Here is a 21,671-nt window from a genome sequence, read left to right on the forward strand (position 1 = left end):
CTCGGTCTAACTCCTTGAAAACATGTCATGTTCCCCGACCGCTTTCTCTCGCAGAGAATTCTACAGGCTCCCTCACTCTCTGGGTGAAGATATTTCGCTTCACCTCAGTCCTACCCCGTCTCCTTTAGACTGTGACTCCCTGGTTCTGGACTCGCCCACCCCAGCGCCCTCCCATCTCCCGGTTTTCGGGAACATGTTCCCTGCCTTTACTGTGTTAGAATGTCATAGGTTTCAATGATATCCGCGCCCTTATTTCCCCCCCCCCCCCCCCAATTATTCTCCACAACAGCGAATATAAACCTTACCGATCCAGTCATGAGAGGGGGGTGGGGGCGAGGGGAGAGAGAGAACTGGCAATCTGAAACAGACACAGAAATCTTTATACAAGGTCGGCCCGTCCGGCCGCATCTGTGCAGAACTAGATGAAGGGTCACTGGAACCGAAACCTTAACTCTGCTTTCTCTCTCCACAGACACTGACAGACCTGCTGAGCTTCCTCAGCCATTTCTGTTTTCGTTCCAGGCTCTGGAAACTCTCTGTGAATAGCACTCTGCGTGTTCCGAGCATCCCTACGATACTGAAATTCTCTCTCTAACAGCATTTTGCGGGTTTCTAATCCCTTCATAACCCTGAAATTCTCTCTCTACAGCACCTTGCGTGTCCTCAGATCCTTTTAACACTGATACTCTCTCCCTAACAGCACTTTGTGTTCCTAACATCTCTATCATTCTGAAACTCGCTCCCTAACAGCACTTTGTGTGTTCCTAACATCCCTATAATAATAAAACTCTCTCCCTAACAACACTTTGAGTATTTCTAACATCCCTATAATACTGAAACTCTTTCCCTAACAGATTACGTGTGTTCCTAACATCCCTACCATTCTGAAACTCGCTCCCTAACAGCACTTTGTGTGTTCCTAACATCCCTATAATTCAGAAACTCTCTCCCTAACGGCGTTTTGAATGTTCCTGACATCCCTATGTTATTCTAACTGTCTCTCTCCTTAACAGCCCTTGGCTATTCCTAACATCCCTATCATTCTGAAACTCTCTCCCTAACAGCATTTCGTGTCTTCCTAACATCTCTATCATTCTGAAACTCCCTCCCTAACTACACTCTGTGTGTTCCTAACATCTTTATAATTCTGAAACTCTCTCCCTAACAGCATTTCGTGTCTTCCTAACATCTCTATCATTCTGAAACTCCCTTCCTAACTACACTTTGTGTGTTCCTAACATCTTTATAATTCTGAAACTCTCTCCCTACCACCACTCTGTGTGTTCCTAACATCTTTATAATTCTGAAACTCTCTCCCTACCCCCACTCTGTGTGTTCCTAACATCCTACCACTGACTCACTCTCCCTAACTGCACTTTGCGTGTTCCTAATGTCCATATAATGCTGAAACTCTCTCCCTAACAGCATGTTGAGTGCTCCTTACACAACCTACAAGAATTGCATCGGTTCATCAAGACAGTTAGGGAGCGGTAATAATGCCCCTTTCCGGGACATTGACTTGTTATTTACCCGCTTTCTGCCCGTGCCACCGGCGCCCAGTGAAGGACCACGCTTTTATTTATAGCCATTGACCGCAATGACGCACACACCGCCTTCTGGCCCGAGTGGCGCAGGTTCGCCCACAGAACCTTGTCATACTTTCCAACTCAACGGATCGATCGCAGAAGGGGCGAGGCTGGCCGGTCTTGGGGGGTCAAGGCAGCCGGCTGACTCTTTCCCCAGCCACACATAACACACACACACAAAGTTGGGGGGGGGGAGAGAGAATTCTCCACAACCCAACACGAAAAGATGACCAAGGGAGTCTTCTTCCCGATTCTCCTGGTCCAACTCTTGGTTCTTTACGGTGAGTGGGAGGGAATTTGGAAAAACTCGCCCAGAAAATGGGAACCTGACTCTTCTCCACCTCCCCCCCCCCCCCCCCCGCATCCAAAGGTGGAAAGAATTTCGATCATGCCCAGTTGAGATATTTATTTGGAGCCTCCCCAGTCCCAAGATTCGTGTAGACAATAGAAAGGGTAACTGGAGTCACGGTAGACAATAATGAGGCGCTTCTCTCAAATGGGCAGCGATCGAAGGGGGTCCGCTCCCACCCCTCAATAATCTCGTTTAATGTCACTTTTATCTCTTCAGTTGCAGATTCTCAGCTCTCCGGGCCTCAGGGACCCTTCGCCAAGACGGCAAAAGTAGGAGAGACGATCAAGTTGGAGTGCCATCTCAGCTATCCTGTGGAGTTGGTTACTAGCTATTTCTGGTACAAACAGACTGTGGGTGAAGCCCCGGTAGCAATAGACACCACCAACTGTAAGGGGTCCGATTGTAAATTTATTTCAAAACAAGGTGACAGCGAGCGTGTGCTGCTATTGGAAATCCGTAATGTCCAGGTCAATGACTCTGGGACCTACTACTGTGCTGATAGGGATGGCTATGCTCCTCTCCAGCGGGGACCCAGACTGCTTGTTGGAGGTAAGAGACACACCAAAATCAATCCGAACCGTCCACCCCATTTTGATTTTCCGTTCATTTTTCGTTAACTCTGTCCCAATCTCTGCCCAGACAGTTCCACTGACAAGACGTCCGTCCTCGTCTTCCTCCCGCCGTCTGTGTCTGCCCAGATGGACGCCGTCCCCTTGGTGTGTCTAGTCAGCGGGGTCTCTTCCAACGAGATTGTCATTTTCTGGAATATTTCCGGCGAGGTGACCCAAGGGGCGAGCGATGTCGGGAAGCGGGAGCCAGACGGCAACTGGAACATCACGAGTCAGGTCATGGTGACCAGGGAACTGTGGACAAGCGGCGCTCTGTGTTCTTGTGTCGTTCAACTGGGAGAGAAAGTCCTGACAAAGAGTGTGTCCTTCACTGAACCGGCAGCAGCAAAGGCAGGTGAGTTATTGAGATGCCCAGTGAGCGTTTATAGACACCCTGGTTTCCAAAGTCTCAGTCGCCAGTGAAATACCTCCACCAGTTAAAGGTTTAGAGATGTGTTTATGAATTAATGTGCGCGTGAAAAAAAAAATGCTCATATAGATGTGCCTCTGAGTTTAAAGTAAACGTGTGTACATATTTGCATGTGTTTGTTTGCATATTAGATATGTATGGTTGTCGATATCTGAATTCACACTATTACCTAAGTACATGGATCTGTCCATATACACGTGAATGTGTACCAGTGAGTGCATGTCTGTGTTTGTAAGTCTGAGTCTATGTATGCTCGAGTGCAAATGGCTTTGCATGTTCGTGTGCATATAAGGTGTGAGCATGTATTGATATCTGAGTATTTACCAAGACCTAAGCATGTAGATCTGTGCATATGCATCTATTCATGTGTAGAATGTGCGTATAGTAACAAATAGAAAGCGCGGGAGAAACTCAACAGGTCTGACAGCATCCGTCGACAGAGAAATACAGTTAAAGATTCGAATTTGGTGTGACCCTTCTTCAGCGTGTGTATATATGTTTGCATTTATATGCCTGACTGTGTACATATGTTTGTGTGTAAATATGTATGTACATGTAACTATATATGAGTATACGCGTGAGTCCATGTTTTTATGTCTGTATAGATACATATAGAACATAGAACATTACAGAGCAGTCCAGGCCCTTCGGCCCTCGATGTTGCGCCGACTTGTCATACCAATCTGAAGTCCGTCTAACCTATACTATTCCATTTACACCCATATGTTTGTACAGGGACGGCTTAAATGCACTTAAAGTTGGCAAATCTATTACTGTTGCAGGCAAAGCATTCCATGCCCTTACTGCTCTGAGTAAAGAAACCATCTGACATCTGTCCTATATCTATCACCCCTCAATTTAAAACTTTGCCCCCTTGTGCGCGCCGTCACCATACTTGGAAAAAGGCTCTCCCTGTCCACCCTATCTAACCCTTTGATTTCTGAAGGCTTCCCATTTTCCAGCCATCCTTTTACCTGCGAGCATCTGCCCCTCGATCAGCTTTTGAAAGTTCTTACCTAATACCGTCAAAATTAGCCTTTCTCCAACTTAGAACTTCAACTTTTAGATCTGGTCTATCCTTTTCCATTACTATTTAAAACTAATCAAATTATGGTCACTGGGCCCAAAGTGCTCCCCCACTGACACCTCAGTCACCTGCCCTGCCTATTTCCCAAGAGTAAGTCAAGTTTTGCACCTTCTCTGGTAAGTATGTCCACATATTGAATCAGAAAATTTTCTTGAACACACTTAAATTCCTCTCCATCTAAACCCTTAACACTATGGCAGTCCCAGTCTTTGTTTGAAAAGTTAAAATCCCCTACCATAACCACCCTATTATTCTCACAGACCTCCTTACAAATTTGTTTCTCAATTTCCCTATATATTAGTTTATATGTGAGTATAAGCTTATGTATTTCAGTGCATATATGCTTGTGTGCATATATGCACGTACATGCAAAGCTATATATGCTTGTTTATGCGTCTTTGTGGGTATGTGTGAGCATATGTATTTCTACATGCATGTATATGTGTACAAACGTACAGATATCTACGTTATAAGAGTGTGTATTAGTGAGCTAGGGAGTGAGTGTGAGTTAGTGATTGCGTGAGTGTGTGAGTGCGTGAGAGTTCGTTGGGTGTGAGTTAGTGAGTGTATGAGAATTATTGAACGCGTGGGGTAGTGAGTGAGTTAGAGTACATTTGAGTTAGTGTGGTTTAGCAAGTGTATGAGAATTAGACTGTGAGAATTCGTGAATGAGCGTGTGTTAGTGTGAATGATTTTGTGGGAGTGGGACTGAGCGAGACGGTCAAATACTCAAACCAATCCATTTAAGTATTAAGGCAATTTAATATTGTTCATTGTTGGTGATGGGGACTTGTTCTTCTGAACAGTTCGTCGGGTCATCAACCATATCTGCATAACATATTCGAATCAGAGACCAATGCAACATAGAAAGAGGCCATTCAGCCCATCACATTTAGCGTCAGCTCTTTGAAGCCCTGCAACTTGTGGCCCTTAATTCGCAGTTTGATTCCCCTTGGGATACCTTGGATTGGAATCAAAGTAGGAGTATACTTAAGAGGGAAATCAGGAGGGCAAAACGGGGGCATGAGATAGTTTTGGCAAATAGAATTAAGGAGAATCCAAAGGGTTTTTACAAATATATTAAGGACAAAAGGGTAACTAGGGAGAGAATATGACCCCTCAAAGATCAGCAAGGCGGCCTTTGTGTGGAGCCACAGAATCTGGGGGAGATACTAAATGAATATTTTGCATCTGTATTTATTGTGGAAAATGATATGGAAGATATAGGCTGTAGGGAAATAAATGGTGACATCTTGCAAAATGTTCTGATTACAGAGGAGGAAGTGTTGGGTGTCTTGAAATGGTTAAAAGTGGATAAATCCCCAGGACCCGAGAACTCTGTGGGAAGCTAGAGAAGTGATTGTTGCGACTCTTGCTGAGATATTTGTATCATCGATAGTCACAGATGAGGTGACAGAAGACTGGAGGTTGGCAAACGTGGTGCCACCATTTAAGAAGGGTGGTAAAGACAAGCCAGGGAATTATAGACTGGTGAGCCTGATCTCAATGGTGGGCAAGTTGTTGGAGGGAATCCTGAGGGACAGGATGTACATGTATTTGGAAAGGCAAGGACTGATTCGGGATAGTCAACATGGCTTTGTGCGCGGGAAATCATGTCTCACAAACTTGATTGAGTTTTTTGAAGAGGTAACAAAGAAATTGATGAGGACAGAGCAGTAGATGTGATCCATATGGACTTCAGTAAGGCGTTTGACAAGGTTCCCCATGGGAGACTGATTAGCAAGGTTGGATATCATGGAATACAGGGAGAACTAGTCATTTGGATACAGAACTGGCTCAAAGGTAGAAGATAGAGGGTGGTATTGGAGGGTTGTTTTTCAGACTGGAGGCCTGTGAGCAGTGGAGTGCCACAAGGATCAGTGCTGGGACATCTACTTTTCATCACTTATATAAATGATTTGGATGCGAGCATAAGAGGTACAGTTAGTAAGTTTGCAGATAACACGAAAATTGGAGGTGTAGTGGACAGTGAAGAGGGTTACCTCAGATTACAACGGGATCTTGACCAGATGGACCAATGGGCTGAGAAGTGGCAGATGGCGCTGAATTCAGATAAATGTGAGGTGCTGCATTTCGGGAAAGCAAATCTTCGCAGGACATATACACTTAATGGTAAGGTCCTAGGGAGTGTTGCTGAACAAAGAGACCTTGGAGTGCAGGTTCATAGCTCCTTGAAAGTGGAGTCGCAGGTAGATAGGATAGTGAAGGCGGCGTTTGGTATGCTTTCCTTTATTGGTCAGAGTATTGAGTACAGGAGTTGCGAGGTCATGTTGCGGCTGTACAGAACATTGGTGAGGCCACTGTTGGGATATTGCGTGCAATTCTGGTCTCCTTCCTATCGGAAAGATGTTGTAAAACTTGAAAGGATTCAGAGAAGATTTACAAGGATGTTGCCAGGGTTGGAGGGTTTGAGCTACAGGGAGAAGCTGAACAGGCTGGGGCTGTTTTCCCTGGAGCGTCGGAGGCTGAGGGGTGACCTCATAGAGGTTTACAAAATTATGAGGGGCATGGATAGGAAAAATAGGGAAAGTCTTTGCCCTGGGGTCAGGGAGTCCAGAACTAAAGGGCATTGGTTCAGGGTGAGAGGGGAATGATATAAAAGAGACCTAAGTGGCAACTTTTTCACACAGAGGGTGGTACGTGTATGGAATGAGCTGCCAGAGGATGTGATGGAGGCTGGTAAAATTGCAACATTTAAGAGGCATTTGGATGGGGATATGAATAGGAAGGGTTTGGGGGGATATGGGCTGGGTGTTGGCAGGTGGGGATTAGATTGGGTTGGGATATCTGCTGGGCATGGACGCGTTGGACCGAAGGGTCTGTTTCCATGCTGTGTATCTCTATGACTCTATGGCTCTCCCCTTCTCTTTCTGCAATGTCCTGACGAACTCCGTTCTAGTTTCGAGGTTCAGTTTGAACATTTTATACCAAATAAACCTCAGAGTGTGAAGTCTTGCTGAAAATGGAGAGTTAGAAGTTTAAGATATCGCAACCACCAAGCCTACAGGGTCGCCTGAGTGCCCGGAGATTTGACGGGTTGGAGGAGATGCTGAAAAAAAACTGATTTCTTCTGTATAAATGGGGTTAGGGTTAGTGTTAGAATTAGGGTTAGGGCTAGGTTTAGGGTTATGATTAAGATTAGGGTAGGGTTGGGATTTGAGTTATCATTCGAAATAACGGTTTGGATTGGGCGTAGGATTGAGCTAATGGTAAGGATTAGGATTCGGAATAGAGTCAGGGTTAGAGCTAGGGTTCATATCGGGTTCGGGTTAGGATTTAGTTATAGAGTCATAGAGATGTACAGCATGGAAACAGACCCTTCGGTCCAACCCATCCGGTTAAGATTGGATTTAGGGCTAGTTTACAGTTATTTTTAGGTTTAGATTTAGGGTTATGGCTACTGTTAGGGTTATGGTTAGGGTTATGATCAGGGTTAGGATTAGGGTTAGTGTTAGGATTATGATGAGGGTTAGGGTTAGAGTTAGAGCAGAGAGTATACTCTGAAGGGGTCAGCACTGCTGCCTCACAGCGCCAGAGACCCGGGTTCAATTCCCACCTGGGGCGACTGCCTGTGTGGAGTTTGCACATTCTCTCCGTGTCTGCGAGGGTTTCATCTGTGCTCCGGTTTCCTCCCACAGTCCAAAGAAAATGTGCAGGTTAGGTGAATTGGCCGTGCTAAATTGCCCATAGTGTTAGGTGAAGGGGTAAATGTAGGGGAATGGGTCTGGGTGGGTTGCTCTTCGGAGGGTCGGTGTGGACATGTTGGGCCGAAGGGCCTGTTTTCACACTGTAAGTAATCTAATCTAATCTGAAGCAATCATTGACAAGTCTCTTTTTGGGAGCTGGAGAAGGTAAAATGGCGTATCCAAAAAAGATATCAAAAGACACACACACACACACACACACACACAGCGACACACACACACACACAGACACACAGACATACACACACGCACACACACAGCGACACACACACAGCGACACGCACACAGACACACACACAGAGACACAGACACGCACACACACAGAGACACACATGCACACACAGACACACACACAGAGACACAGACACACAGACACACACACACAGACACAAACACACAGCGACACACGCACACACACAGAGAGACACAGGCACACACACACACACAGAGACACACGCACACACAGAGACACACACAGAGACACACACAGCGACACACGCACACAGACACGCACACACACAGAGACACACATACACACACAGACACACACACAGAGACACAGACACAAACACACAGCGACACACGCACACAGACACACACACATACACAGACACGCACACACACACAGAGACACACACACAGACACACACACACAGAGACACAGACACACACACACACAGACACACACAGGCGCGCGTGCGCGCACCCCAAGAACCCTGAAACAATAGTTGAGGATTTGACAATGACAGAGAGGGGATGTGGGGGGATGGGGCGGGGGGGGGCGGCTCAACTATAAGATATAGGAGCAGAATTGGGCCGTTTGTCCCATTAAGCCTGGTTTGCTATTCGATCATGGCTGATATGTTTCTCGAACGCATTCTCCCTGTAACCCTTGATCCCCTGACCAATCACAAACCTAGCTGTCTCTGTGTTAATTACATGCAAGGGCCTGGTTTCCACAACTCTGTGGCAATGAATTCCACAGGTTAGCCTACCCTCTGGCTGAAGAAATTCCTCCACATCTCAGCTCTAAAGGGTCATCTCCTCACCCTGAGGCTGTGCCCTCGGGTCTTTGTCTGCCCTCCGAGTGGGAACATCTCCACATTCACTCTATCCAGGCCTCTCAGTCTCCTGTAACATCCAATCAACTCACTCTCTCCCCAGCCACCAGTCCCCACACCTCCCTCTATGGAAAATAAAGAGCGTGGAAGCAAGGGAAGGGTTAAAGCATGTAGACCCCTGACGATCTGCTGCAAGGGGTCTGTGGAATGCAGGATGGGGTAAGAATAATGGAATGCTCTTAAACCAACCAGCAGAGGAAGGCTGAGGCTGAAAGGTCGCTATGGCGAGATGAGATAACAGTAAAGTTAGCCTCCCTGTAAAGTATCATTATGCCAAGATTGGGACCATAAATATTTGGTACATGACATTTAATACCTAAGTAATAGTAGAGTCAGCCTGCTTGAGACTATTGACAATAAATCATGACATTAGGAAAATATAAAGTAGGGTCTGGAATGAAAGACCCTCGATGCAAAAGCTGACACTAAATATCTAACCGTGACATTAGAATAACATTAAGTAGAATGTAGGAAAAAGTATGGTGGGACAACTATAGAGATAATGGGAACTAACATCCCTTGCTTTCACGCTCTTAATTTTCCATAGAGGGGGGCGTGGGGACTGGTGGCTGGGGAGAGAGTGAGTTGATTGGATGTTACAGGAGACTGAGAGGCCTGGATGGAGAGAATGTGGAGATGTTCCCACTCGGAGGGCAAAGACCCGAGGGCACAGCCTCAGGGTGAGGAGATGACCCTTTAGAACTGAGATGTGGTTTATTGTGTAGCTAGAGTGAGGTATTTTGATTAATATAGCTGGACAGGCTGATAAGCTAACAGAAACATGGTTAAAAAAAAAGATATTGGGCCCTGAGGTTCCGGGACATTAGAGAGTCCTTTCTCAGTGTCACGGGTTCTGGTTTGTAAATAAAAGACCTATCTCTCCACAACCCCTCCCCATTCATCCTTCTAAGCTCCATGGATTATAGACCCATACTCCTCATAGTTTATTTGGAAGCACTAGCTTTCGGAGCACGACTCCTTCATCGAGTAGCTGTGGAACAGGATCAAAAGATACAGAATGTACAGCAAACGCTTACAATGTCATACAACTGAAAGGCTAGATTGAACAAATTCTAGATTGCTGTTAAGTCTTCCACCTTTTTGAATGGTTTGCAGATTCCGGTTAGTTTATATGATTCGATTCCCTACAGTGTGGAAACAGGCCCTTCGGCCCAACTAGTCCACACCAACCCTCCGAAAAGTAACCCATCCAGGCCCATTCCCCCTAACTGATGCACCTAATTCTATGGGTAATTTAGCATGGCCAATTCACCCTGACCTACACATCTCTGGACTGTGGGAGGAAACCGGAGCAAACCCACGCAGACACGAGGAGGATGCGCAAACTCCACACAGACAATCACCCGAGGCTGGAATCGAACCTGGGACCCTGGCAGCTATGAGGCAGTAGCGCTAACCACTGAGCCAAGGTGCCGTAAACCCCAGAACTGCTGTTATGTCACATTCTGGAGCTATCTTAAGGACTTCAAGGAAGGAGGGATATGGGCCGGATGCTGGCAGGTGGGACTAGATTGGGTTGGGATATCTGGTCGGTATGGACGGGTTGGAACACAGTGTCTGTTTCCATGCTGTACATCTCTATGACTCTAAGATCTGGGATTTATGTATTTAATGACCCGAAACCTGCAACCCATTCTAAAAGATGAAAGACTTAACCGCAATCTAGATTTGTACAATATATCGTTTCATTGAGATCTTTTGTGATAAATTCTGAGTATTATGATCTTGCTCCACAGCTACCCAATGCGGGAGCAGCGCTCTGAAAGCTAGTGCTTCCAAATAAAGCTGTTGGACTATAACCTGTGTCCTGTCATTTTTAACTTTGTCCACCCCAGTCCAACACTAGCAGCTCCACATCATGTTCCTCATACCACAAGCTCCCTCTGGCGTCTCTCCAACGCCAACACATCCTCCTTTAGATAGGGATCACAAAACTTGGTAATCTTCCTAAAGTGGTCTGAGCAGAGTCTCGGTCACCCTTAGCAGTCCGTCTCTGCTCTTGTACTCTAGCTCTCTTGAAATGAACGCTAACGTTGCATTTGCACCCCCCCCCCCCCCCAACTGCCATCTGATACCTGCATGTTGACCTTCAGAGAATCTTGAAGTCAGCCTCTCAAGATTTCGCTTCTCATCAAAGTTTTCTGATCAGACTTTTCTCGCATTGCCCTCTGCCCCTATCCAAGTCCACCCCCGCTCCCTCAATGTTCCCTGTCCCTCCATCTACCGAGATGGATAAGATCCTGTGGTTGACCGATATTTGAGGAGCTCTGGGGTGCCACACTGTGTGGAAGGAGCAAGAGTCGGGGGAAGGCGTGGGGGGAGGGCGGGGGAATGTGGAAGCTGGCTTTTCACAAAAACAGACCGGGGATGCGGGAGGCTGGAATAAGGGAACGTTGATTCATGCAGAGAGAGAGAGAGAGAGAGAGTGAGAAAGATTGGGGGAAACTGGGATAGTGCTCCTCAATAATCCAGAGGATTAAAGGAGGGGGTGTGTGGGGAAGGGGGAACCGATTCGGAGAGGAGAGGTATTCCTGCCAAGGAGTTAGTAGGGGCATTACGGGAAGAATGGCCTCATTCTGCGCTTCATCTGCCTAGCATCAGCGCTGTGCTGGTCACACTCAGGCTTCCTGAGGCAGTTTCCCCAACCCTTCCTCCTCTCCATTACAGACCACCCGCCCCACCTCCAATCATTCCCAATTCGGAAGAGGGTCAAGATTTCCTCATGTAATCCGGGAGTACAATAATTTGACTGTTGCGGCTGTACAGGACATTGGTGAGGCCACTGTTGGAACATTGCGTGCAATTCTAGTCTGCTTCCTATCGGAAAGAGGTTGTGAAACTTGAAAGGGTTCAGAAAAGATTTACAAGGATGTTGTCAGGGTTGAAGGAGTTGAGCTACAGGGAGAGGCTGAACAGGCTGGGGCTGTTTTCCCTGGAGCGTCAGAGGCTGAGCGGTGACCTTATAGAGGTTTACAAAATTATGAGGGGCATAGATAGGGTAAATAGACAAAGTCTTTTCCCAGGGGTCGGGGAGTCCAGATCTAGACAGCATAGGTTTAGGGTGAGAGGGGAAAGATATAAAAGAGACCTAAGGGGCAACTTTTTCACGCAGAGGTGGTATATGTATGGAATGAGCTGCCAAAGGATGTGGTGGAGGTTGGTATAATGGCAACATTTAAGTGGCATTTGATGGGTATATGAATAGGAAGGGTTTGGAGGGATGTGGGCTGGGTGCTGGCAGGTGGGACTAGATTGGGTTGGGATATCTGGTCAGCATGGACGGGTTGGACCGAAGGGTCTGTTTCCATGCTGTACATCTCTATGACTCTATGGGTGAAGGGTCTGTTTCTGTGCTGTACATCTCTATGACTGAAGGGTCTGTCTCTGTGCTGTACATCTCTATGACTCTATGACCAATGCGTCCTCTTTCCCGTCAGAATGGTGTAACCAGGCGTTCCCTTATGTTACCGCAGCCTCGGCGGTGGTGGCTTTCCTGATGATCCTTCTGATCATTTGGATTTGCAGAAGAGGCAGATCAGGTGAGAATCAAAGCTTATCGAGGAGCTATCCACATTCGCCTGTCCCTTCCCCCCCCCCCCCCACCCCCCACCTCGCTCTCTGTTGCTAATTCCAGTTTTCTCTCGCTCTTGTTCACGCAGGGAAAGGAGGGAGAACCCAGGGGGAAAAGTGAGTATCTGAACTATTTGTCAGGTTCACCGTCTGAAAGCGCCCAACCCCGATTGCAAATTCCTCCACTACCTTCCCAGATTGACTCCGAGATGGTTCGGCTATTTCTGCCACCCAAGTGCTGAAATACATTAATAAACTTTGTTTTTTTTTCTCTTTTTTGCCCTCCCTCGCAGTTTTCGCTTGACAGAGATGTCGCAAAACGGGAGAAAGGGCCAGCGACCATCCGGTGAGTGACCTAGAAATGTTCTAGCAATAGAAGCAGTATTTGTCTTTTAATACCAGCAGTAATTATAAATACAGCAACAATCCTACATTTATTGATAAATACCAACAGTATCGTTGTAGTTATTTGTGAAATGTTATCTTTATTATAAATATTTATTAATGCGAGTTATTTGTGAATATCAGCAATAATTTTATAATTAGAATTAACCAGCAGCAATGTTATATATGAATGTATTAATAACTGTGATAACATTATACTCATCTATTAATTCCAGCAATAATGTCATATTTAATTAATATTTAGTAACACTAAATGGGGAAAAAATACGGAAGAACAGTGAGTGCATTCCCCGCTAATAAACTGTTTTTGCAACGTCTCTCTTATCTGTTGGTCCATCAAATCATTAGCCATTAGCAATAGCAATAACATTATGTCTATTTATGCCACGCGCTGTAATGTATTTATTTATAAATATCAACAGTATAATTTAAATTTATTTAGAAATACAAGCAGTAACATTATATTTATTATTTATTCTATCAGTAACATCATATTTATTTATATTACATAAATGCTAGCAGTAATATTACATTTAATTATAAATCCCAGCAGCTGCATTATGTTATTTAAAAGTTTCAGCAGTAACATTGTATTTATTCATAAATGCAAGCAGTAATATTACATTCGTTTATAAAAACAGCAGTAATATATTTATACATAGTTAGAAGTAGCAATGTTACATATCAACAGTAATGTTATATTTATAAAGCCAAGCAATAAATATTAAAGTAATATAGCAATATCATATGTATCTATAAATATTAGCGGTAATGTTATAGTTATTTATAAATCTATGCAGTAACATTGTATTTAATTATAAATACAAGCAGTAATTATATATTTATTCATAAATTTATGCAGTAACATAACATTTATTATAAATACCAGCAGTAATGTTATATTTATTTGTAAGTACATGCAGTAACATTGTAACTGATTATAAATACAAACAGTAACGTCATATTTGTTTCTAAAATGGGATCAGCATTGTAGCATTTAGAGACTTTTAAAACAATGAGGGACTATTATAGCATTGTGGAAGAATTGGTGCATTAGGAAAATATTGGAGTGTTGAGGAACAATTGGGACATGAAGAGAATATTCAAATATTGAGGGAATCCTGAAGTATTGGTCTATTGAGAAAATGTTAGAGTATTGTGGCAACCTTGAGGTCTCGAGAGAATATTGGAGGACTGAGGGAGTGTTAGAATTTTGAGGAAATAATGTTTTCTTGATGGAATATTGGTGCATTGACAAAATATTGGAGTATTGTGAGAATATTGATGGACTGAGGAGATACTGTTATAGCGAGGGACCATTGGAGTATTAAGACAGTATTGGTGGAATGAGAGACTATCAGGATATTCAAGGAACATTGCTGTGTGGAAGGAATATTTGAGAATTCAGGGTATATTGGAGTTTTGAGGGAATAGTGGTGTTTTGAAAGAATATTGCTGTGTTGGGGGAATATTGGAGTAGTTGGGGGATATTGCTGAGTTGAGAGAATGTTGGAGTATTGAAGTTAGATTACTGTATTGAGAAGATATTGCTGAATATGAGGGGATGTACTGTATTCAGCAGATATTTCTATAGAGTAGACGCATTAAAGATCAAAGAGGGCATCTTTCTCATGCACCTCAAGAGTTCCTGTGTGAGCGTACGCTTTGGGGTGGCACGGTGGCTCAGTGATTAGCACTGCTGCCTCACGACACCAGCGACCCGTTCAACTCTACCCTCGGGCGACTGTCAGTGTGGAGTTTGTACATTCTCCCCGTGTCCGCGTGGATTTTCTCTGGATACTCCAGTTTCCTCCCACAGTCCAAAGATGTGTAAGTTAGGTGAATTGGCTATGCTAAATTGCCCGTAGTGTTCAGGGATGTATGGGTTAGGCACATCAGTCAGGGTAAATGTAGAGTAATAAGGTAGGGGAATGGGTCTAGGTGGGATACTCTTTGGAGGGTCAGTGCCGACTTGTTGGGCTGAAGGGTCTTTTTCCACTGTGTAGGGCTTCCATGAAGGGAGCAATATTAAATGAATATTTCATATCAGTTTTTACTGTAGAGAAAGATATGGAGGCTAGACAACTCAGGGAAATAAATATTGGTGTGTTCAAACTAGGTCACATCACAGAAGAAGGAGTGTTGGAGACCTTAGAAAATATAGAGGTGGATAAGTCTCTGGGACCTGATCAAGTGTTTCCCAGGACTTTGAGGGAAGCTATTGAGGAAATAGCGGGGACTCTTACAGAAATATTTATGTCATCTATAAGTACGCTTGAGGTGCCGAATGATTACAGGTTGGCTAATGCTCTGTCTTTGTTTACGAAGAGGTATGAGGACCTGTGAATTTGACTTCAGCAGTGGAGGTGATTCTGAAATTACACATTTATGAATACTAGCCGTAGTTTTGTTCTAGGGAAATTGTATCCCGTAAACTTGATTCCGTTTTTGAGGAAGCGTGTTATAGACTAGGCCAAACCACTCAAAACCTTCTTAAGCAAGCAGCCCAGACCATAACTTCGCAATTTGTTTCATTGAGTGTACAGTGAAAATTGCCCAGAATAAGCTAGCAAGGTTAACTACCAGGTTAAAAACGGACAAACATTTATTCACAAAATTGCACAGTGAAACGCAAAGAACAGCAGTTTATTACTCCTCTGGGGGGAAAAAAACAAGGACATAGCATCCTTGAGAAAAGGAACAGCGTTTCAAAAAACAAAACCAGCTTTGTGACAAATGATCAAGAAGATTGATGCGGGCAGAGCGGTAGATGTGGCTTACTTCAATTTTACTGAAGTGTTTGACACAGTTCTGTAAGGCGGGTTAATTAATGAAGTCAGGATTCAGGGTGAGTTTTATTCCTGATGAAGGGCTTTTGCCCGAAACGTCGATTTCGCTGCTCGTTGGACGCTGCCTGAACTGCTGTGCTCTTCCAGCACCACTGATCCAGAATCTGGTTTCCAGCATCTGCAGTCATTGTTTTTTCCTTCAGGGTGAGCTTGCCAATTGAGTACAAAATTGGCTTGACAGCAGGAGACAGAGAGGAATGATGGAGATTTGTTTTTGAAAGTGTGACCTGCAGTGTTCCACAGGGATCGGTACTAGGCCCACTTTTGTTTGTCATTGATATAAGTGATTTAGATGAGAATATGGGAAGCATGGTTACTAAGTTTGCAGTGGACAGTGAAGGAGGTCATCGAAAATAACAAAGAATTCTTGATCAATTGGGTCAGTGTGCTGAGGAGTGGAAGATGGAGTTTAATTTGGATAAATGTCTGGTGTTACATTTTGGTGAAACAAACGTGGGCAGTATTATACAATTAAATGTAAGGCCTTGGATAGTGTTGTAAGGCAGAGATGTCTAGGGGTTCAGACACATAATACTTTGAAGTTTGACAGGCTGGTTAAGAAGGCATTTAGCACACTTGCCTTCATTGCTCAGACCTTTGAGTATAGAGGTTAGAACGTCATGTTGGGGTTGTACAGGACATTGGTGAGGCCTCATCTGGTTGTCCTGTTATCGGAAGGATATTATTAAACTGGGAGAGGGTTCAGAAGAGATTTACCAGACTGATGCCGGGATTGGTGGATTGTAAGGGAAGATTGGATAGACTGGGAGCTTTCTCACTGGAGTGTAGGAAGTTGAGAGATGACTTTATAGGGGTTTGTAAGATTGTGAGGGGCCGAGATAAGGTGGATGACACGTGTCTTTACCCTAGAGTGGGGATTTCAAGACAAGGGGGCACATTTTCAAGGTAAGAGGAAAAAGATATTAAAAAGGCTTGAGGGGAAATTGTTTTTTTACACAGACAGTGGTTCGTGTATGGAATGAACTTCCAGAGGCAGTGAATTGAATTGAAGTGAATTTATTACCATGTGTACCGAGACACAGTGAAAAGTCTTGTCTTGTGAGCAATACAGGCAGGTCACATAGTTAAGTCGTGTAGATAGTAAATAATAGGTAAACTGTGGCAAAAGCAAAATGATGGATTCATTTGGATAAGGACATGGATAGGAAATGTTTGGAGAGGTACGGGCCAAGTGCAGGCAGCTGGGACTAGTTTAATTTGGGATTATGTTCAGCATGGACTGGTTAGACCGAAGGGTCTGCTTCCATGCTGTGAGGGTGTTAGGAATTTGCAACCATAATTGAGTGAGTTCATTGACATATGGGCACCACTGAGGCATTGGTATATTGACAAATCACTGGCGCACATTTTGTCTCAATTTAGCCCTAAATTTCCCAGACTGGGATTAACTTACTTTTCACATCTGACCCATTAACATACAGGAAAGAGCCATCAAACAGAGGCAAGGCCGGCACATCCAGACAGGGTCCAGGTGAGTTGATTCTAAACATTGTCCCAATTCACAAGGGTGAGATGTTTGAGGATAATCAGTTCAAGAGGAAATTTCAGCCAAATGACACCAGGCCAGTCTGGAACTGAATAACTAACAAATCTCACAGCTCCCTGAAACTGGGATTGGAATAACTCCATTAGCCTTATCCGGATCTGACAAGCAAGAGGAGGGGTTAGTGAGTGGGAGAGGATGCCTCTCTCAGAGTTGATATGGGATTTCCAAATGTCTGTGTCACATTCCCAGCTCATGGTTGCTCTACCATAGTTTTAACTCTGCACTGGGACTGACCACACAGCATCCTCCATCCAACCATGTCGGTTAATATTGGGTTTATAATGGAGACTGAGAATCCTGGCAGTTTCACAGAGCTATGACTGAGGGTGTCCACTGGAACTCAACCTCCCTCTCCACTCCTCACAGCGCCACACTGTCACAGGGGCAGCGCTGAGGGAGTGGGCACTGGCAGAGGGTCAGTGCTGAGGGAGCGGGCACTGCCAGAGGGTCAGTGCTGAGGGAGTGGGCACTGGCAGAGGGTCAGTGCTGACGGAGTGGGCACTGTCAGAGGGTCAGTGCTGAGGGAGTGGGCACTGTCAGATGGTCAGTGCTAAGGGTGCAGGGACTGTCAGAGGGTCAATGCTGAGGGAGCAGGCACTGTCAGAGGGTCAACTCTGGGGGAGCACCGCACTGTCAGAGGGTCAATGCTGAAGGAGTAGGCACTGTCAGAGGGTCAATGCTGAGGGAGCAAGCACTGTCAGAGAATCAGCCCTGAGGGAGTGGGCACTGTCAGAGGGTCAGCCCTGAGGGAGTGGGCACTGTCAGAGGGTCAGCGCTGAGGGAGCAGGCACTGTTGGAGGGTCAGCGCTGAGGGAGGGGATGCAGTCGGAGGACCAGCACTGAGAAAGGTCTGCACTATTGGACTGGCAGTGCTGAGGAGAGGACATGGTCAGAGGGTCAGTGCTGAGGAGAGGACACTATCAGAGGGTCAGTGCTAAGGGAGACAGCGCTGTTGGATGGCCAGTGCTGAGGGAGGGGATGCTGTCGGAGCGTCAGTGCTAAGAGAGACAGCACTGTTGGACGGTCTGTGCTGAGGGAGGGGATGCTGTCAGAGGGTCAGTGCTGAGGAGAGGACACTATCAGAGGGTCAGTGCTAAGGGAGACAGCGCTGTTGGACGGTCAGTGCTGAGGGACGGGATACTGTCGGAGGGTCAGTGCTAAGAGAGACAGCACTGTTGGACGGTCTGTGCTGAGGGAGGGGATGCTGTCAGAGGGTCAGTGCTGAGGGAGGGAATGCTGTCGGAGGGTCAGTGCTGAGGGAGGGGATGATGTCGGAGGGTCATGCTAAGGGAGACAGCACTGTCGGAGGGTCAGCACTGAGGGAGGGGATCCTGTCGGTGGGTCAGTGCTAAGGGAGACAGCACTGTTGGATGGTCAGTGCTGAGGGAGCAGGCACCATCAGATGCCCAGCACTGGGAGAGCTCTCCACTGTCGTAGGGTTAGTACTGAGGGCGTAGTCACTGGACAGAACTGGCAGTGGAATGACGGGCCGTATGCTCTGACATTCGCTGGAACTCAGTGACAAGGTGGGATCATTGGGTCCTGTGTTGTAACCACTTTGCATCTTGACCTTTTTTCCCCAGACTCCCGGTGGGCCTCTGTACGCCTCCTTGGAATTTGCTGCACTGGAGAAGAGGAAAAAAAAGAAGGGAGGGCGCCAATGAAAATCTGGGATTCTATCCGGGTGGGAGTCGGGATTTGCAATGGAAGCCACAGCCCTGTGGAAATCAGCCTGGAGCCCATGAAATGTCCAGCCAGTACTGAAGCTCCCCCTTCACCTTTACTAGTGTCTCACGGAGACCTGTTGAGGTCAGAGATTGTTGGCTTAATTCTCAAAGCAATCTTTAAGGACACAACAAGACAGACTTTCTCCTTTCAGTTACTATCAACCTGTTTCAGCCTTTTATTGTCCCAGCAGGTCCTCTAACTGCAGTTGCTTTTGCAAAATGCATCTGTAAATAAAATAAGTTATTCTCTGATAAGAAGGAAGCTCCAGAGCTCGGTCACTTGTATATAATTCTTCAGTGTGTTATTGTCATCGCTGGCTGGGCCAGTATTTATTGCCCATTCCCAAGTTTCTAGCAGGCTATTAAGAGCCAAACCCATTGCTGTAGATGCAGCAGATTAGAGCTGAAAATGTGTTGCTGGAAAAGCGCAGCAGGTCAGGCAGCATGAGGAGATGACCTGGGGTGTGCAGTGAGAGAGGGACTCACTGAAATCCTTGGAGAGGGAGGAAGAGAACTTCTTCAAGGAAGGCATCCTTGCAAGAAGATTCGCAGGAGGTTAAAATCTGCCTGACCTGCTGCGCTTTTCCAGCAACACATTTTTCAGCTCTGATCTCCAGCATCTGCAGTCCTCACTTTCTCCATGCAGTAGATTAGAGTCGAGATTAGAGTGGGGCTGGAAAAGCACAGCAGGTCAGGCAGCATCCGAGGGGCAGGAAAATCGACATTTCGGGCAAAAGCCCTTCCTGTTCCTCAGATGCTGTCTAACCTGCTGTGCTTTTCCAGCACCACTCTAACCTTGGACCCCATTGCTGTGAGTCTGGAATCGAATGTTGGCAGATTTTCTTCCCTGAAGGATGTTGAGGGAATACTTTCAAATAAACCTGTTACACTATAACCTGTTGTCCTGTTATTATTAGCTAAAAGACATTAGCAGGGTTTTTTTTATGACAAATGTGGTCACCAATTTAAAAATCCAGTGATTTTTTAAAAAAAATTGAATCCACATCTGCTGTGATGAGATTCGATCCCGCATCTCCCGCACAAAATCAGACCAGACTCGAAACGTTAACTCAGTTTCTCTCCCCACAAATGCTGCCACATCTGTTGAGTTGCTCCAGCTAATTCTGTTTCCAAATTGTACAGAAATGCAAAGTGTGGTCAATTTTGCGTCAACTCAAAACATGTTCAGGCTGCTACAGCAGGAGAGCTTTTGCATTGATGTAGAGGGGGGAAGGAATAAAGTTCAAAGCCTCTGCCTTGATTAAAGTGTAAAAAAAATGTCACGCAGCACCAGGTTATAGTCCAACAGGTTTATCTGGGAGCACTTGGTGCCTGGCCTGCTGTGCTTTGACCAGCAACACATTTGCAGCCACCCCAGTCTTCATGAAAGTGGTACAATGCCACCCTCTCGTGGTGGAATGGGGAAATTGCATGAGAGATTTAATAAGAGGGAGTGAAGCATCTCCCAGCTTCCATCAAGTAACAGTTGGAGATGCTTTGGAGATGCCAAGGTTGGACTGGGGTGCGTAAAGATAAAAATCACACAACACCAGGTTATAGTCCAACAGCACTAGCTTTCGGGATCCTGCTCCTTCACCTGATGCAGGAGCAGTGCTCCAAAAGCTAGTGCTTCCAAGTAAATCTGTTCAAGTAACAGTGGGATCCGCACAGACACAGGTTCATTTTTTTTTTAAAAAATGGACTGGTAAATGCTTTGATAAAGTTTGAGGTCATTTTGCATACCTCTAAAAAAAAGTTTTATAAATGTGTCGATATTGACAATCTGTTAAATAACTCAATACAATAAACATGCTTTTAAAATGTCAATATGATTCTGACTTCAGTGGTGGGTAAATTGTTGGAAGCAATTCTGAAAGATTTGATTCTTTTTCTATTTTTCTTACTACTGTCTGACAGCCGTAGTGCTTATTTTACCCCCCCCCCTCCCCCCACCCATGTTGTGAGTGTTCAGGTGTCAGACACGGTGACAGACAAGTGTGTAAATCTTTATTTATGTACCACCACCCCTGAAAGGAAACACCCAAGTCTCAAAGGGCAATGCTGTGTGATCAACCAGTGAAGGGGAGGGCAGGGATTAAACCAAATTCGAGTTGGAGGGAGAAATAATACACTCCACTCCCTGCGGCGTCCACCTCTCCCTGAACAACTCCAGGGTGTTGGTGGACACCATGTACTCCTTCTCCAGAGACACCCAGGCTCTGACATAACCGTGGAAGAGGGGCAGGCAGTCAGCCCTAACGACCCTCTCCGCGGCCCTCTGCCTGGACTTGTTTATGGCCAGGCCCAGGAGCCCCCAGACCCACCAGCAGGTCCTACCCTTCCCGCTCTGCACCGGGTGCCTAAAGATCAGGAGCGTGGGACTGAAGTGCAGCCAAAAACAGAGGAGAAGGTTTTTGAGAAAATCAAAAAGGGGGAGTGCGAGCGCCCACACCCCAATATATACATGGTCCACGGACTCCACGCCTGAGCATCCTCCAACTGGTGCGCTATGTCGAGCACCGCCATTTTAAAGAATAGATTTCTGTGCGTTTGGAGAGGGCGAGGATTGATTAGGGATAGTCAGCATGGTTTTGTGCGAGGGAAATTACATCTCACAAAGTTG

The 21,671-nt window shown here is 45.6% G+C and overlaps 1 protein-coding gene across 1 annotated transcript; it reads left to right on the plus strand.

Annotated features, from left to right (window-relative positions):
- The first annotated feature begins 1,660 nt into the window (after positions 1–1,660).
- On the plus strand, positions 1,661–20,772 carry LOC132805568 (uncharacterized). The gene is made up of 8 exons (XM_060820695.1): positions 1,661–1,867; positions 2,155–2,487; positions 2,578–2,901; positions 12,368–12,469; positions 12,590–12,617; positions 12,794–12,846; positions 17,197–17,246; positions 18,905–20,772. The coding sequence occupies exons 1-8, from the start codon at positions 1,813–1,815 to the stop codon at positions 18,983–18,985; spliced, it is 1,026 nt and encodes a 341-aa protein (XP_060676678.1). The 5' UTR covers positions 1,661–1,812; the 3' UTR covers positions 18,986–20,772.
- The last annotated feature ends 899 nt before the right edge of the window (positions 20,773–21,671 follow it).

The sequence above is a fragment of the Hemiscyllium ocellatum genome, chromosome 50, assembly GCF_020745735.1.
Source record: "Hemiscyllium ocellatum isolate sHemOce1 chromosome 50, sHemOce1.pat.X.cur, whole genome shotgun sequence".
NCBI lineage: Eukaryota > Metazoa > Chordata > Chondrichthyes > Orectolobiformes > Hemiscylliidae > Hemiscyllium > Hemiscyllium ocellatum.